We start from the raw sequence: 19,110 nt of genomic DNA, 5'->3' as shown, positions 1-19,110 counted from the left end.
AGCAGTCACAACCAGGCAAGTGCCTACCTCTCTCATGCAAAGTTTTTGTGAATAGCTGTCCACTACTATCCATGTCAATTGGAGATTTTTGATCTTTGGCAGGAGTGATAGTTTGGAATATTATGTATAAAGGCACAAAGCTCTTGAACTGTACTGAGGATCTGCTGCCCATCTGTACCTGCAGATTCCAGCAAAGTGATTATGTTGAACCAATCACCCAGATCGATGACAGTTCCACTTTCAAGGATAAAGGTGAGATATTGTTGACAAAACTCTCATTCATTGATGCACCAGACTATGTATGGAAGTTGATAACCTTTTATTAGTTCTATGACTGATCTTGGTTTTCCAAGGATAAAGCTTAAATAATCTGGGCTTATGACCATCTTGAACCTTTCCCGCTTGTGTTTAACATATACTTCAGGAGTATCACCTTTTTCCCATATTTTATTGTATGGACTAGTATTTGCAGTGAAAACCTCATCTTGTTTGGAGTAGAGTTTAGGCTGTGACAGAACAGAAATTTGTCAATCTTGACAGATAATACTTTGATTACGGTAGCGACCATAGATGTTTTATTCTACCTTATAAAGCATGCCTGCAAAGCTAAAAAGGGAGGTGCAAAATCCATGCAGCTGCAGTTACTCTTCTTCACATTGCCACAAAACACTGTAGGTAACTTCGGGGTCGGGGGGGGTGCTAGGCAGCTAGGCAGGGGTGCTGCCGGTGGTAATCAAGGAGTCGCTGTGGTGCGTCGCTGGCATGACTATAGCCTAGAGGACGCTGACATTACACAGCAGGTTGGTGACCCATCTTGGACATGGGGCTTCATAGCTCTGGAAGGTGACAGGAAAAAGCTGTTGCTGTATTATGCTCAGTTATAGTTTGTTAAGTGGTTCTTCGCATTACCGTTCCTTCCACCACGTGAATTTTGTTAAAGCTTGTGCAAAAGCTTCTAACAAATTCTCAACTTAAAAAGAGCTTGCATTTATATCAAATCTGAACACATCCCAAAGTATTTCATATACAGTGTATTAGCTCCATTGTAATGTATGTCAATGTATCAACCATGTTTTACCCAGAAATGTTCCACAACACTCAGTAAATGAGACAATTAAGCAACTAATCTGCTTTTATTAATGTTTGAGGGATGAATGTTTGCAAATCTTTCTCTTCCTCTAACTTTACTTCATGAGGGCATAGCAGATAGGGAGAAACCATTCCCGTTAGCAGACGGATCAAGAACCAGAGGCTAAGGTGAATGGCAAAAGAACCAATGGCAACATGAGGGAAAGCTTCTGTGAACAATGAGTGGTTCAGATCTGGAGTGCACTGCCAGAGAGTGTGGTGAAGCACAATCATGGCTTTCAAAAGGGCATTGGATAATTATCTGAAGAGAACAATCTGTGTGGCTATGGGGGACAGGCAGGGGAGTGCAACTAGGTGAGTTGCTCTTGGAGAGAGCCAGCATTGACTGGGCTGAATGGCCTCCTTCTGTGCTACAACCAATAGTCTATGAATAGTATCATGGAATCTTCAATGTTAACTAAGCCATCAGAACAGGCAAATAGATCTTTGTTTTACATATTATTGGGAAGATTCAAGGATTCAGCTTTCAAAGTTAATCTCATGAAAAAATAGCTACAATGGCATAAATTCAGTGCAAGTAATGCTAAATGTAGCTATTCCCATTTTATAAAGCAGAATGCGTAAAATGATAAATCTTATCCCTTGCAGCTTCAATGCAAGAGATAGTAAAATTAAAGACCTGAAATAAAGCAAAACTGAAGTCCATTTTAACAACCACTGCAGTTATGTGGTCCTCTGGTCAACTAAGGGGAGACAGTGGTTAGTGGTAATGTCACTGGACTTGTAATCCAGAGGCCCAAACTAAAGCTCTGGGGATAGGGGTTCAAATCCCATGGAATTTAAATTCAATTAATAAACCCAGAATTATAAAGATAGTTCCATTACTGAGATCATCGTTGATTGTCGTAAAAACCGACCTGGCTAACTAATGCCCTTAAGGGAAGGAAATCTGGCACACATGTGACTCCAGGCACACAGCAATATGGCCTCCTAAATGGCCTCGCAAGCCACTGAGTTCAAGGAATATTAGGGATGGGAAACAAATGACTCACAGCGACACACTCATCCCACGAAAGAAAGGAAGAAAACTAGCTCTACCCAATGGATTTGGTTCTGTTCTAGTGTAACCTGATTAAATCCTTGCGTGAGGTTTCTGAAATGAAGGATATTTAACTCTGCTAAATACTGGTGAATTGTGCAAGTATGATCTATTTTAGGGACAGATTCTGATAACTTAACTCATCTGCATCAACACACACACTTAGAGAGATGGATATGTGCCATGGGAAACATGCAGTGAGCACTTTGAGGGAACGATGCAGTCATCTGTAAAAATGGAAAATTGGTCTAGCAATCCACCTGTTCTGAATCACCTGCAGGCTGTTGGATAGTTGCGGGGGTGGGAGCACGTGAAAGGTCTCAAATGACTGTCTAAATCCACTCTGAACTGCTCCTCATAGATCACAGCATAATTTTTATTGTATGGAGAATGAAAATGGGTTTTACAAAATGATACAGTGCAGAAGACCATTTTTACCCATCATGCCTGTACTGGCTCTTTCAAAGAGCTATCCAGTTCATCTCATTCCCCTCCTCCTTCCCTGTAATCCTGCAAAATTTTCCACTTCAAATATTTATCCAATACTATTTTGAGACATATAATGGAAACTGCTTTTGCTAACCTTTTAGGCACGCATTCCAGATCATAACAACTTGCAGCATTAAAAAAAAAATTCCTTATGTTGCCAATTAAATAAATTTGTGCCTTCTGGTACCAACCCTTCTGTCACCTTCCTCCTCATTTACTCTAGTCAAAACCAATCCTGATTTTGAACATGTATCAAATTTGCCCTTAATCTTTCTTACTCCAAGGAGAAAAATTCTAGTTTCTCTCGACTCTTCCCATCCTTCATGCCATTCCAGTAAATCGCCTCTGCACCTTCTCCAAGGCCTTGACATTCTTCTGAAATCTTATTCTAAAAAAATTGAATGATTTGTGTGTTGCCAACTTTTGGCCAAATATGCCCTTGACATTTGACCATCTTCAATGGAAGAAGCTACTTGTGCCTAAATTCCATTTAGTAACTGTAAGAAACATCCTAAAGAGAACTCTATGTTCTTCTGAGAGCAACACCAAAGAATATAGCATCAGTGGCAACCATTTTGGTGCAGTCAGTTCTAGGATTGGAGCTTTAAAACAGAGATACCATCATATGGGCGGGGGGAGATGTGTTTGGTGGTGGCATCATGCTGGAGTTGGCAGAAATGGCGACGGATAATCCTTTGAATGCGGAGGTTGGTGGGGTGGAAAGTGAGGACAAGGGGGACCCTTCCAATTAGGCACTTTACAGCCTACTGGACTTAACATTGAGTTCAACAACTTCAGACCATGAACTCTCTCCTCTATCTTCACCCCTTTTTTAATCCCTTCTTTCAAATCTTATTTTTATTTTTTATCTATTTACTTTTATTCATTTATTCTTCTTTTTATCCCATCTTTTTGATCCCACTTTCTATCCTTTTTCCCCACCACTGCCCCCTCCCCCACCCCACCCCCAAAAGGGCCATCTGTTACTTGTTCATGTTGTTCTTTCAGAGTGTGCTGCCATTAACACATTCTGCTTTCTTACCTTTATGCCAGTATCAACATCTTTTTTAGCCCTTTTACACGCCTTTTGTCCATGACATCTTCGTTAATCTCGCCTTGCCCCCATTCAGTTTCACATGCTCCACCCCTCAAACAGTATAAATTTCATCACATTTCTACTTCTCTTTAGTTCTGAAGAAGGGTCATATGGACTCTAAAGGTTAATGCTGTTTCTCTCTCCACAGACCTGTCTGACAGCAATTTCTGTTTTTGTTTCAGATTTCCAGCATCCGCCGTATTTTGCTTTTAACCGGGAATTATGAGAGAGCTGTTCATTCTGCACAATGTTTAAGGAGCTTTGTCAAATGTTGGAGTCAACTTACTATCCTAAATGAGACAGCACTCAATTTTTTTGGGGGGAAGCAATATACAGTCTGTGTTTATGTCAATGGAAGCAGAAAGAAAAACAGCCCATTAAGCGTGCAAACTGTGCGTTGTGTAAATTCAGCTTCTTTAATGCTCTTTGATTGCTTTATGATTCTTTTTGTAATGGGCACCTAAAAAATAGGTGATTGTCTCGTTGATGCTTCCTTATGACTTTCATAAAGCACTGACTAAAACAGGCAAACATACTCATTTTATTATAATTAAATAAAAGCAAAATACTGCGGATGCTGGAAATCTAGAACAAAAACAAAAATACCTGGAAAAACTCAGCAGGTCTGACAGCATCTGCAGAGAGGAACACAGTTAACGTTTAGAGTCCAAATGACTCTTCAACAGAACTCATTCTATTTTTGTATGCGGCCTAGGGGAGATAGCCATTTATTGATGTTCAAAAAAAAAAATTCTTTCGAGTTATCAACAGTCACAGATTGCAACTCTTTTGAGTACAATCACAGTTCTTGGTTTCCGGGAGTGGGACATGAACCCACAACCTTCTGATTCAAAGGCGAGGGTGCTATGGACTGAGCCACAGCTGACACCTCAATATGGGGGAATCATTGATTGGTACTGATTGCTCAATTTCTGGGAAAATCCTAAAAAAGCTGCATGGTGGATGGAAACTGAATGCGCTTTAGGACCACAGGGCCCATCTAGTTAACCTATTTCAGGAAGCAAAAAACAAGCCAACTCCAATTCTCCAATAACAAAAGTGATTCAAGGAACACAAAACACGACTTAGTAACTAGAGAAAAAGGAACCTGAGCTATGTTGACTATCTTGAGGGTTTAAACCACATGGTGGGCCACATACCTTACTCCTCATGTGCAACATAACAACACTGGTGTATGCTAGGCGCACAGTTTCCCCAGAATCAGTCAAACTGAATTACACTCTTACTGTGTATGAAGCATACGTAAAGAGAGAGAAATTGCCACTTTTAGAAATAAGTTTAGTGCAAGTAAATTTCCAGAGAGACTGGATGAAGGAGGAGACTGAAAACATGACAGGACAGAGATTTCAAAGCGCACACATCGAGATTAATAGGAAAGATATCCTCAGGGCCAAAGGTCTTCTTGAAGTCAAAGAAACAAGATCCAATAAACATTCTTGGCATCATCGTAGTAGAATAGAATGCAGTAATGAAGGTGTGATCATTTACCAAGACCATCAAGATTCAAGTTGGCAGGGAAGGAGAACCAAAAGGCCAGAAATGTCTCTGGGTGCACTAGTAAATTAATTAAGAAAATAGGCCAGAAAAGAGTATTCACAGCATCTTTGGAATTTTAGCAATGATTGAGGAACAGCAGCTGTGGGAAAGCATGAAGGCAGTAATTGCTTCTTTCAATAAAGCTATAATTCTGCCCTTTGAGGGTACAAGCAGAGGTAAAGCTGGCTGAAAATACATGAGACTGATATTTGCCAAATTACAATAAAGTCTTCGAGTCAGCAGGCATGATGAAGTGAGATGCATTACCCAATAAATGAGCTTTAAAATTTGCCCATGCTAAAAAGAACAAAATCAGGAACACTCAGATCAGTAAGATGCCCATTCAGACAAGTGAAGAACAGCAAATAATTCTAAAAGGCCATCCCAGTTGGATGATCAGCGTCAAAGAGAACCGGAGTAGATGCAGTGCATGATTTATTGCAAGATATTCTGTAAGAGTCTAATGTGAGATACTAGTTAAAAGAACCCCAGAGGTGAGGAAATGATATAATCCAAGTTATTAGGTGAAATAAGGAAAAGGCCTAGGAAATTAGCTGAAATATTGGGCTAACTGGTCTTATGTATATTGTGTATTTTTTAAAAAATTCATGAGATGCAAATGTCACTGACAAGGCCAGCATTTATTACCCATTCCTACTTTCTCTTCAGAGGCTGGTGGAGAGCCACTTCTTGAACCACTGCAGTCTGTGTTGTGTAGGTACACTCACAGTGTTGTTAGGTAGGGAATTCCAAGATTTTGACCCAGCTAGGATGAAGGAACAGTGATATGTTTCCATGTCAGGATGCTATGTGACTTGGAGGGGAGCTTGCAGATAGTGGTGTTCCATATGCAGCCCTTATTCTTCTAGGTGGTAGAGGTTGCAGGTTTGGAAGGTGTTGTTAAAGAAGTATTGGTGAGTTGCTGCAGTACATCTTATAGATGGCACACACTGCTGCCACAGTGCAGTGGTGGAGTGGGTCAATGTTTAAGGTGGTGGATGGCGTGCCAGTCAAGTGGGCTGCTTTGTCCTGGATGGTGTCGAGTTCTTCAAGGGTTGTTGAGTTGCTTCATTAGCTGAGTTGTGAGTGGAACTGAACACCATGCAATCATCAGCAAACATCCCACTCCTGATCTCATGATGGAGGGAAGGTCATTGATGAGGCAACTGAAGATAGTAGGGCCTAGGACAGTAGGCCCAAGACAGTACCCTGAGAAACCTCTGCAGCAACATCCTGCGGCTGAGCTGATTGATCTTCAGCAATCACAACCATCTTCCTTTGTGCTAGGTATGACTCCAGCCAATCAAGAGAAACCTCCCCACCCTATTCAATTCCCATTGTCTTTCAATTTTATTGAGGGCTCCCTGATGCTGCACTACAGCATGGATGCCATCAGGGCCATAGCCTTTGCCATATCCAGTGTGCTCAGCTGCATTTTTGTATCGCATGAAGTGAATTGAATTGGGTGAAGACCGCCATCTGTGATGCTCGGAACCTCAGGAGGTCAAGATGGATCATCCACTTGACACTTTTGACTGAAGATGGCTGCAGACGCTTCAGCCTGGTCTTTTGCACCAATACGCTGGGTTCCATCATCATGGAGGATGGAAATGTTCATGGGGTCTTATCCTCCCATTAGTTTAATGGTTCATCACCATTCACAACTGGATGTGGCAGGACTGCAGAGCTTTAATCTGATCAGTTGACTGTGGGATCACTTCGACTGTTTATAGCATACTCCTTGAACAGACTGTTTAACCATTCAGGATAGTCAAGGATTGGTATAAAATTGTAGACCTGATCAGCAAAACGGGTGACAATGATGACAATTAACAGTGAAGTTGCTATAAATAGATCAATTTAAATAGAGGGGAAGTTAGCGTGGATAATTCAGTTTTGATCACAAAAAGTTTAAAAGTTGAGAGAGACATTTGGGGAGTGATAGAAACAGCAAATTAATCTAGCATGGGGAATGAGTGATAGGTTAGTCACAGCAGTTCTTGGTCAGGGAATGAAAGTTAAGGAACAAAGTAGAGGGGCAAAGGGATCTAATGAACATACCTGAATTCAGATTAGTAACTAATAGTTAGCTGCACAATGGGATTACTTGTCACTACAATGCCCTCTAATAGCAGTAAGGTCGCTCAACAGTGATGGTGCAGGGGTGGGGGAAAGTGTCATATCAGGGTTTAGGAATGAGGCAAGAGCACAAAGGAGGTCCTAGGCCCAACCATCTTCAGTTGCTTCATCAATAACCTTCCCCCCATCATAAGATCAGGAATGGGATGTTTGCTGATGATTGTGGAAACTGGGCAAAAATCAGAAAATCCAAAAAGTTGGAGGGGAGGGTGATCAAATTCAAGCAAAAAAAAGAGGTGAGTGAGAGAAATATAAAGTTTACTACCACCTGTAAGAGATCAGAGGGCTGGGGATGATAAATACCCTCAAATCACTCAAAGATCTACCACCTGTTCAGCTGAAAGATTCTGTCATTCACATCTTGCTTGGTAGATTGTTCAAGCATTTATTCTTTCTCTTGGTATTTTAAATTTACTTCCGCTAACTTCCGTTTATGTCCAACTACCATCAGGGTATCTTTGAAGTAACATTTTGGATTAATCTTGCCTTGCAAATAGGAGCAGCTTTCCAAACGCTTCATGTGACTGAACAGGAAGCAAAAAGCTGACTGAAAATAAAAGCTCAAAGCAAAAAGGGCAAAACCAGAACCAAGAGTAAACAAACTGCTAGTTGAAAGAAAGTGCCAGAAAGATGCAGACAGAAGAACAGGGGAGACAAACTGGGGAACAGAAAGATAATGGGGTAAAAAGGGGGATAGAAAGGGATTTTTTAAAAAGACAGCCGAACATACCGCTGACATTGTGCAGATCAATGACAAGGCCAATTCTGCAGTATGGTACGTCAGGTTGGTCACCCTATCCCCAAAAGAAATTGATGCATTTGAAAATATTCAGAGAAATCTGGAACTATGATGGTGATGGAAGCAGAAATGATCAACAGTATCAAAAGGAAACTGGATGGGCACTTGAAGGAAACAAACTTGCAGGGCTATGGGGATAGAATGGGGGAATGGGACTGACTAGATTGCTCTACAAAGGGTTGGCAATGAGTGGATGGGCTGAATGGCCTCCACCAGTGCCATAAATTACTCCGGAACTCTACGAAATCAGGGTGATTTCAGGCCTTAGATGACTAAGATATGAAGAAAGCTTTCAGCAAATAAAAAAGTCACTTTTGCTGAAGAAAAAAACTGTGGGGAGACTAGAAAAGGGACTTCAAAATAATAAGAGATGAGGTTGAAACATACAAATTATTCATGTTGAACAATGAGCATTGGACAGAAAGACAACTACTAAATTCACAAGCCTCATACGAACATACAAATCAGGAGCAGGCCATTCGGCCCCTCAAGCCTGCTCCTCCACTCAATAAGGTCATGATTGATCTGACAGTGGCCTCAAATCCACTTTCCTTCCTACCCCCACACACTTTGACTACCTTATCAATTAAGAATTTATCCATTTCAGCCTTAAAAATATCCAATGTGCCTCCACTATCGTCTTAAATGGGAGATGCCTTATTTTAAAACTGCGTCCCCTAGTTCTATTTCTCCCACAAGGGATCCACACTGTCAAGACCCCTCAGGATCTTATATGTTTCAATAAGATTGCCCTCATTCTTCTAAACTCCAATGAATACATGCCCAACCTGTCCAATCTTTCCTCAGGATAACCCCCTCATTCCAGAAACCAGTCGAGTGAGCTTTCTCTGAACTGCTTCTAACACATTTATATCCTTTCTTACACAGTACTCTACATTTGGTCTCACCAATACCCTATACAACTGTAGCAAACATCCCTACTTTTATGTCTCGTTCCCCTTGCAATAAACAATAACATCCCATTAGCCTTCCTAATCACTTGCCGTACCTGCATACTAACTTTTTGTGATTCATGAATCACTGAGTTCTACAGTCTCTCACCATTTAGAGTATGCTGCTTTTCTATTCTTCGTGCCTAAGTTGATAAAATTCACATTTTCCAAACATCATACTCCATCTGCAAAATTTTTGCCCACTCGCTTAACCTATCCATGTCCCTTTGCAGACTCTTTATGCCCTCTTCACAACTTACTTTCCTACCTATCTTTGTGCCATCAGCAAATTTAGCAACCATACATTCGGTTCCATCATCTGAATCATTAACATAGATTGTAAATAGTTGAGGCCCCAGCACTGATCCCTGTGGCACTCCGATCGTTACATCTAGCCAACCCGAAAATGACCCATTTATGCCTACTCTGCTTCCTGTTGGCTAACCAATCCTCTATCCATGCTAATATGTTACCCCCTATATCGTAAGCTCTTATTGTGTAGTAACCTTTGATGTGGCACCTTGCCAAATGCCTTCTGGAAATCTAAGTACACTACATCCACAGGTTCCCCTTTATCCACATTGCTTGTTACTTCCTCAAAGAACTCTAATAAATTAGGCAAACACTATTTCCCCTTTCATAAAATCATGCTGACTCTGCCTGATTGCATTGAGATTTTCTAAGTGCCCCTCTATAATCTCCTTGATAATAAATTCTAGCATTTTCCCTAATTGGCCTGTAGTTTCCTGCTTTCTGTCTCCTTCCTATCTTAAATACAGGAATCACATTCACTATTTTGCAATCTGATGGGACATTTCCAGAATCCAGTGAACTTTGGAAAATTACAACCAATGCATTTACTACCTCAACTGCTTCTTTTAAGACCCTACGATGAAGCCCATCAGGACCTGAGGGTTTGTCAGCTTTTAGTTCTAATAATCTTCTCAGTACCCTTTCCCAGGTGATTATAATTGTTTTAAGTTCCTCCCTTCCTTTCACCTCCTGATTCACACATATTTCTGGGGTGTTATTTGTATCCTCTACAGTGAAGACAGATGCAAAATATCTGTTCAATTCATCCACTGTTTCCTTATTTTCCATTATTAATTCCCCAGATTCTCTCTCTAGGGTACAAATGCTCACTTTACTCAAATAAGGTTAAAAAGAAAACGTATCCCTCGAAATAGTGGTCATGTCGAACATACCCCCAGAGATTGACACTTTATAGGGAGCTGGATCACTACCTGTTGAGGAACTGAATTGGCAGTTAGATTAGATAACTAGCAATATTTCTGTCCACGGGCAGGTAAAGGAGCAAAAATTAGAATTCTCTAAAGTTGACGGCAGGTGTTTGAAAGGGATGTCCATCATAGTCCATCATGCATCAACTTTGGATAAAGGTGGGTTGATAGACTGAATGGCTTTATCGAGCTCTGGATTTCTGTTTAACAAAAGGCACATAAGCACAACAATGGTGGCTGGGAGGCAATGTGGCATAAGGAATTAGCTGCAAAAGAAGTGCAAGTACACAGTTGCACATGGGGCTGGACTGAAGGTGAAGGGGCAGAGAGGAGGGAGCATTGCTGGGCATGGAAGGTGACAGCAGGGACCAAAAAGAGAGAGAATTAAGACAGCCTCACGAAAGACAAAATATCAGGTGCAGTGGAATTGGATGGAGGGAAATAGAGAACAGCAGATAGTGAAGACACACGAAAGAGGGTACAGTTTGTATGTGCGTGCTGAGGAAATAAGTAAATGGAGGGAGAAGGCAAACACATAGAGGGATAGATATGAAGGAAAGCTGGTAACAGTGGGAAAGCGAAAGATAAAAAGCAAATAAAGGCATGGTGCGAACAGAGGCAGAAAAAGACAGGGAAAGGCGTGAGAGGAACACAGAGACAAGAGTACAGAACCAATGAGGAGAGGGACTGGGAAAAAAACAGTACAGGTAATAATTGTGGGAAAAAAATGCCCACAGGTGGTCAAGAGTAGAAAAAGAGAAAAACAGGCAAATTAACAACGTACATTTATATAGCACCAATAATATGGTAAAATGTCCCAAGGCGCTTTACAGAATCATTATCAAACAAAAACTTATGAAAATTACAGAGAGGCAGTAGGACATGTGACCAAACGGTTAGTCAAAGAAATTATTTTAAAAGGGGTCTTAAAAGGAGGAAAAAGAGAGAATTCCAGAACGTAGGGTCTCAACATCTGAAGGCATGGCTGTTAATGATGGGCCAAAGGAAGTACAGGATGAACAAGAGGCCAGAATTGGAGCAACATTGTGTTATTGTAGCATTGCAGAGCTAGAGGAGGTCACAGAGATGGGGAAGGGCGAGGTCATGGAAGGATTTGAACATAAAGATGACTATTTTTAAAATTAAGGCCTTGGTGAACTGAGAGCCAATGTAGGTTAGCAAGCCTGGGGCTGATAAGTAAACAGGACTTGGTTTCAGTTAGGAGAGAGTGTGGAGAATATACATACAGAGACCATGACAGAAAGACAGAAAAGACAGTGAGAGTGAGATAGGATCAAAGAGAGGTTTTTTTGGTTAAGTTGATCAAAAGGAGGAATTTCAACCCTTTCAAATCTACTAGCCTTCAAAACACGAACTTTGTGTCTGTTCTATACAGGGTGGCAAACAGTAATGCATGTGTGGGTACAAGCAATTCCTTTTGCTACAGAGAACAGAAGGAAAATAATTTAAGGAATTATAACAACTCTGGCGATTTGTCAGATGTAGTCTGCAGTTCCACGCACCCTATTTCAATGACCCAAGAAAGGCAGAACCAGTTTTACTGAACGCTGTCATTATTTCCTTAAACCCACTTCCAGTCCTAACTAGTCTCAAACCCTACAAAGAATCTTAAACTTGAAAAATCAGCATGTTCCAAAAACAGGACTTTAGACGCAAGAGGCTTATCACAAATGCTCCTTAAATGCACCGCTCACCTCGCTTGGGTTTTGGAAAGCTCTCATGCAATCGAAAAACCACTTTTTCCACAAAGTGCTGAATATCGCTCTGTTCTGGTCCTCTGACGAACACCATCCAGTCATGGGTGAATCCTTCAGTGGTGGGCTTTTTCCGAAGCTGGGCGCGATGGCCTAGTTCCAATTTAACCTGTACAGTGCACTGTAAGCAACCACAAGAGAAACACAATAAAGCAGCAGACAGACAGACAGACAAGGTGTATTCTGTTACAACGTTCAGTAAATACCTGCCCTTCCCCACAAAATGGCGACATCTTATCTTCAGGGATAAATGAAATTTCAATAGGTCAGATCGTTTTTTACACTACCCATCAAAACTCACCATCTATTACAGCGGTCTTATGCACTGCTATTTTGCTATTTTCGTCACTTTTTTATTGGGAGACTTGATTGATCTCGAGGGTGGGCAATAAATGCTGGCCTTGCCAGCGGCACCCACATCCCGTGAAAGAACAAAACAAAGTACAGGCACCAGAGGCTAGCTTCCCACATTTACTTTACACAGGCAGCCTCAGCTCAAAGCAGATCCATAACCGTTGCTGCTAGTTCCAGATAGTTTGTGCTCTTTACACGATGATGTGCGGCCGATAAAGCGAACATGTCTACCATCAGTTTAATTCCATAGTGTAAAAGCGCCTTAAGATTGGACTGTATCATCTGTTCACAGGGAATTCTGATTGTGGGCAGTTGAGGTGTCAAGAGAGGAATTAAAACATATGGGGGATAAAGGTCTGAAAGTGTAGAGGAATATTGCATTCTAACACTTGGTGCTTACTATTTGCAATGGGAAAACCCTAAGCATGCCTATTTAATTTATTAGCAGCAGTGTGCTATTAAAAAGACATTAGGCTTCTGGTGCTACACTGAATTCATTAGCTCAAATTGTTTTCAACGCAAGTTATGACCAGTATTTTTGCCCTTGGCTTATATCCTGCAAAATGCTCTTCCCAAATACTCAAAGGTTCAATTCTGCCTCAGTTTCTGTTATAACATATGAGCACAATGTTAAAAAAATATTACTGCATGCAACTTCTAAGAAAGAGGACAAGTTTGTTCTTCAACCCTCCCCCACCTCCTGCCCTCCGGGGTTTTATTTACACATAACTCCAGCGGGAGATACCAATGTAAATTGGGTTCATTGTTACAGAACAAAGAGAGTGAATGAATTTTAACTCACTCCAAACCCACTCTCTTAGACAGTTAAAATTGGACCCTATTTATAGTCACTGCAGCTTCCTCCAGCACGTTCTTTGAAACACAATCCTCCATTTTAAACCTCCTTCCCTGCCATCCTCTACCTTCAGTGGTCAGGCACAGATAAAATTTGGAACATCAAAATCCGACCGCCAATTCCGCCTATAACGAGGCTCCTGCTACAGCCAGGTGGGAACTACCTTAACATGCAGAGGTCGTAGTTCAATGGCGTCAAGCTGGGGAAAGCTGCACTGTCTACTTCATGGCAGCAGAACTGAGGCGGGAGGAGCGAACGAGCCCAAAAAGGACCAGACAAGCTTTAAAAAAGTCCGCAAGAGGCCCTTGGGCCTCCCCTAGGATCCAGCTTCCCCAGAGCTTGAAGGAATTCCCATATAATACATCAAGGCCACAGCCTTTGGTGCATTGGAATGATTTCTCAGTACAGTAGCATAGCAAATAGAAACCGAGACCCCACGAAAACCCTGCTGGTTATTATAACTGCCCTTATCTAGACCTTCTAAAGTAGAAAACCAATCACAATGTTTTATATTGGTTGTGGGGGGGTGGGGTTGGTGGGAGTAGATTGGGACAGTGTTTTAAAAAAATTTTTGTAAAGGGGGTAAAGGAGCAGATGTTGAGCCAGGATGTGAGAACTAGGAGAGTGAATCAAATGGTTGATTGAAAAGATGAGCTTTAAAGTTTCTGAAGTCAGAAAAGCTGTAGGAGATTGGTGGGGCTGTTTGGTCAGAGTATTCCAGAGTGTACGGCCAAGGCACCTGAAGGTTCTGCAAAAAAGGAATGAAACCAGACGGACTACCCAGCATCGACCTGGGCACAAGAAACAACAACGGCAAACTCAGCCCAGTCGACCCTGCAAAGTCCTCCTTACTAACATCTGGGGGCTAGTGCCAAAATTGGGAGAGCTGTCTCACAGACTAGTCAATCAACAGCCTGATATAGCCATCCTCACGGAATCATATCTTACAGATAATGTCCCCGACACCGCCATTACCAGCCCTGGGCATGTCCTGTCCCACCGGCAGGACAGATCCAGCAGAGGTGGTGGCGCAGTGGTATACAGTCGGGAGGGAGTTGCCCTGGGAGCCCTCAACATCAACTCCTGACCCCATGAAATCTCATGACATCAGGTCAAACATGGGCAAGTAAACCTCCTGTTAATGACCACATACCGCCTTCCCTCAGCTAACGAATCAGTATTCCTCCATGTTGAACACCACTTGGAGGGTGCACTGAGGGTGGCAAGGACGCAGAATGTACTCTGGGAGGGGGACTTCAATGTCCATCACCAAAGTGCCTCAGTAGCACCGCTACTGACAGAGCTGGCCGAGTCCTAAAGGGCACAGCTGTTAGACTTAGCCTACGGCAGGAACCAACAAGAGGAAAAAACATACTTGACCGCATCCTCACCAACCTGACTGCCGCAGATGCATCTGTCCATGACAGTATCGGTAGAAGTGGCCACCACACAGTCCTTGTGGAGATGAAGTCCCATCTTCACATTGAGGATACCCTCCATCGTGTTGTGTGGCACTACCACCGTGCTAAATGGGATAGATTTCGAACAGGTCTAGCAACTTTTGGGCATCCATGAGGCGCTGTCAGCCATCAGCAGCAGCAGAATTGTACTCGAACACAATCTGTAACCTCATGGCCCAGCATATCCCCCACTCTACCATTACCATCAAGCCAGGGGATCAACCCTGGTTCAATGAAGAGTGCAGGAGGACATGCCAGGAGCAGCACCAGGCATACCTAAAAATTAGGTATCAACCTGGTGAAGCTAAAACACAGGACTACTTGCGTGCCAAACAGCATAAGCAGCAAGTAACAGACAGGGCTAAGTGATCCCACAACCAACAGATCAGATCTAAGCTCTGCAGTCCTGTCACATCCAGTCATGAATGGTGGTGAACAATTAAACAACTCACTGGAGGAGGAAGCTCCACAAATAGCCCCATCCTCAATGATGGAGGAACCCAGCACATCAGTGCAAAACATAAGGCTGAAGCATGTGCTACAATCTTTAGCCAGAAGTGCCAAGTGGATGATCCATCTTGGCCTCCTCCGGAGGTCTCCATCATCACAGATGCCAGTCTTCAGCCAATTCGACTCACTCCACATGATATCAAGAAACGGCTGAAGGCACTGGATACTGAAAAGGCTATGGGCCCTGACAATATTCCGGCAATACTACTGAAGATTTGTGCTCCAGAACTTGCTGCACCCCTAGCCAAGCTGTTCCAGTGCAGCTACAACACAGGCATCTACCCAGCTATGTGGAAAATTGCCCAGGTATGTCCTGTACACAAAAAGGACAAATCCAACTCGGCCAATCACCGCCACATCAGTCTACTCTCCATCATCAGTAAAGTACTGGAAGGGGTCATCAACAGTGCTATCAAGCGGCACCTGCTTAGCAATAACCTGCTCACTGGCACCCAGTTTGGGTTACGCCAGGGCGACTCCGCTCCTGACCTCATTACAGCCTTGGTTCAAACATGGACAAAAAAGCTGAACTCCTGAGGTGAGGTGAGAGTGGCTACCCTTGACATCAAGGCAGCATTTGACAGAGTGTGGCATCAAGCAGCCCTAGCAAAACTGGAGTCAATGGGAATCAGAGGGAAAACTGTCTGCTGGTTGGAGTCATACTTAGCAAAAATGAAGATGGTTGTGGTTGTTGGAGGTCAGTCATCTCAGCCCCAGGAAATCACAGCAGGAGTTCCTCAGGGTAGTGTCCTCGGCCCAACCATCTTCAGCTGCTTCATCAATGACCCTCCTTCGATCATAATGTGAGAAGTGGGGATGTTCGCTGATGATTACACAATGTTCAGCGCCATTCGTGACTCCGCAGATGCTGAAGCAGTCCATGTCCAAATGCAGCAAGATCTGGACAAATACCTAGACTTGGGCTGACAAGTGGCAAGTAACATACGCACCACACAAGTCCCAGGCAATGACCATCTCCAACAAGAGAGAATCTAACCATCGCCCCTTGACATTTAATGGCATTACCATTGCTGAATCCCCCACTATCAACACCCTGGGGGTTACCATTGACCAGAAACTGAACTGGGCTAGCCATATAAATACTGTGGCTACAAGAGCAGGTCAGAGACTAGGAATCTTGCGATGAGTAACTCACCTCCCGACTCCTCAAAGCCTGTCCATCATCTACAAGGTACAAGTCAGGAGTGTGATGGAATACTCCCCACTTGCCTGGATGAGTGCAGCTCCCACAACACTCAAGAAGCTTGACACCATCCAGGTCAAAGCAGCCCGTTTGATTGGCATCACATCCACAAACATTCACTCCCTCCACCACCGACACAAGTAGCAGCAGTGTGTACCATCTACAAGATGCACTGCAGGAATTCACCAAGGCTCCTTAGACAGCACCTTCCAAACCCACGACCACTACCATCTAGAAGGACAAGGGCAGCAGATAGATGGGGACACCACCACCTGGAAATCCCCCTCCAAGTCACTCACCATCCTGACTTGGAAATATATCACCATTCCTTCACTGCTGCTGGGTCAAAATCCTGAAACTCCCTTCTTAACAACACTGTGGGTGTATCTACACCACATGGACTGCAGCGGTTCAAGAAGGCAGCTCACCACCACCTACTCAAAGGCAACTAGGGATGGGCAATAAATGCTGGCCCAGCCAGCAAAGCCCACATCTCATGAATGAATAAAAAAAAACCCATTGAGATTAAGGGAGTGGAATGAATCAAAGGCCAGAGCCAGAGGGCCAGAATGTGGGAGGGATGCAAGGCTGGAGGAGAGTACAAAGGTCAGGTAGGGGAGAGCATGCTCGAGGAGCCAAATGGCCTACTCCTAATTCGTATGTTCGTATGTGTGACTCACATGCATGGAAGCACTACTAATGGAAAAGGATCGCAACTGATTGTTGAACCAATTGGGCTTCATGAAACATGGGAGGGTGATAAGGAGGAAAATGAAGAAACTGAGTCTGGAGATGACAAAGACATGGAAAAATGTATTTTCTTCTATTACAGAAGCACAAGTAGAGAACAGCAATTCTTTTTAGCTTTGACTGTATTAGCCATCAAGTTAATAATGACGTTACCCCATGACAATGATGCCAATCTTAAACACCACTCGCCAAAGAATTCTCAAATGGTTATATTTATCCTGTAGAATTTCTTCCACGTGAAGCCATTTCCTTTGAAGGACTCAAGCTCATCAAAATGTTAATGCTTTTAATACTTTCGTACAGAGAGTTGCACTGGTTTGACATGCTGACTTCCTGCTGACATAACAGTTTGCTTCTTTTTACATCTGATGATAATTGGAAATTGCATTTTTTTTCAGCCACATCACACAATGAGGAATATATCAATTGGCCAAAGAGTTTTCCAGCTGTGAGTCTGACAAAATGGCTCAGCATCGGAGACTTGCTTTCAACTGTGCTCCTTACAGTTCTTCTTGGGCTACTCTAACACTCGAGTAGCACATATTTCACAAGACAAATATTCATCTCATTACAAAGTTGTCAGGCACAACTTCTTTTCCTGCTATGCTGTCCCTTTGTTTATACAATACAGAACTGTACGGCACAAAAAGGTGGTACAGGCCCACTGTGTGTGCACCAACTCGCGAGCATTTACATTTAGTCCCCTGTTCCTCTCCCCACATAACCTTTTAAATTCTACTTTTACAAAAATATTCATATTGATCTTGCTTTCACTATTCTGTTGGGTAGAGATGTCCACACTGGGGTGGGGGCTCACAAAGATGCCAGCTGTAACTCACTAACAGATAATGCACATCTTCTCTATGAGTGGCGGATTTGCACTCCCCCCAGGATGAATCCCAACTCTGCTCCCTTTGAACCTCATGCATCCCATTCCAGCTTGCTTATATTGTCAACGCACCCCCAGTTTAAATTTCAACTGTTCATTTAAAAATACATCGCTTCACACATAGTCTGTACCTCTGTGCTGCATAAATGCTGAAGTGCTCAGGGCTGTAAAGAAATAGATCAAAAGCAGCAGAAAGACTGGTGTGAGTTAGCTATAAACTAAGAGTGAAGATCGTGGAAGTGATTAAATGGTCTTTTAGCCGAAAAACCAAGATCATTGTAACAAGGTTAAGGATAACCCAATTTGCTAATCACCGTGACTTGAACACAGCAACTGTAACATGAGGTCTCCCACAGCCTTCGCATCACCATGTATCTGTGAGTATCATTTCCCCATCGTAAATCTAGAACAAAGACTCTGCATTTAGTGCTTTAATTACTGGAGGCAACAGCCGAATCATTTACAGTTAGGAGGTTCTGCTTATTTCCTCTCCTACTTCCTTCACCATTTTATTGCCTGGTTCCTTTGCCACTTGGGAGTTCTAGGCATAAACAAACAATCTTGGGCAGTGGAATAAAATGGACGATAGCAGATCAACCGCCCATTATACCCCAGCAACTGATATTCAGTTTCGCCAGCTGTAATGATCTGAATGTAAGGTGGCACATAAGGGGCGACTGATCTGACACCAGCCGAGACATATTTCCACTCCCAAGTTCCTTATCTACACTTTCGGACTAGCACCTCTTTTTATAACCTGCTTTCCCATAATCGCCACGTTGGGTTTAGGGACTTTTTTTTTTTTAAAAACAGTTTGGAATTTGGGAATATATTCAGTTTGACAGTAATG

At 42.7% G+C, this 19,110-nt stretch overlaps 1 protein-coding gene across 2 annotated transcripts in view; it reads right to left on the bottom strand.

The window, feature by feature from the left end:
* The window catches only part of mllt1a (MLLT1 super elongation complex subunit a), an 85,080-nt gene that overhangs the window by 44,481 nt on the left and 21,489 nt on the right, over positions 1 to 19,110 (bottom strand). For both annotated transcript variants that reach the window (XR_013578492.1, XM_078555840.1), the window contains exon 2: positions 12,178 to 12,358. Coding sequence is in view for 1 of the 2 variants with exons in the window: in XM_078555840.1 (XP_078411966.1) it covers positions 12,178 to 12,358 (181 nt within the window). In the remaining variant the exon portion in view is untranslated. The remainder of the gene's footprint in view (positions 1 to 12,177; positions 12,359 to 19,110) is intronic.

This window comes from Cetorhinus maximus, chromosome 13 (genome assembly GCF_964194155.1).
Source record: "Cetorhinus maximus chromosome 13, sCetMax3.hap1.1, whole genome shotgun sequence".
Taxonomy (NCBI): Eukaryota; Metazoa; Chordata; class Chondrichthyes; order Lamniformes; family Cetorhinidae; genus Cetorhinus; species Cetorhinus maximus.
The sequence above is the reverse complement of the archived record's forward strand: the minus strand, read 5'-3'. Positions and strand labels throughout refer to the sequence as shown.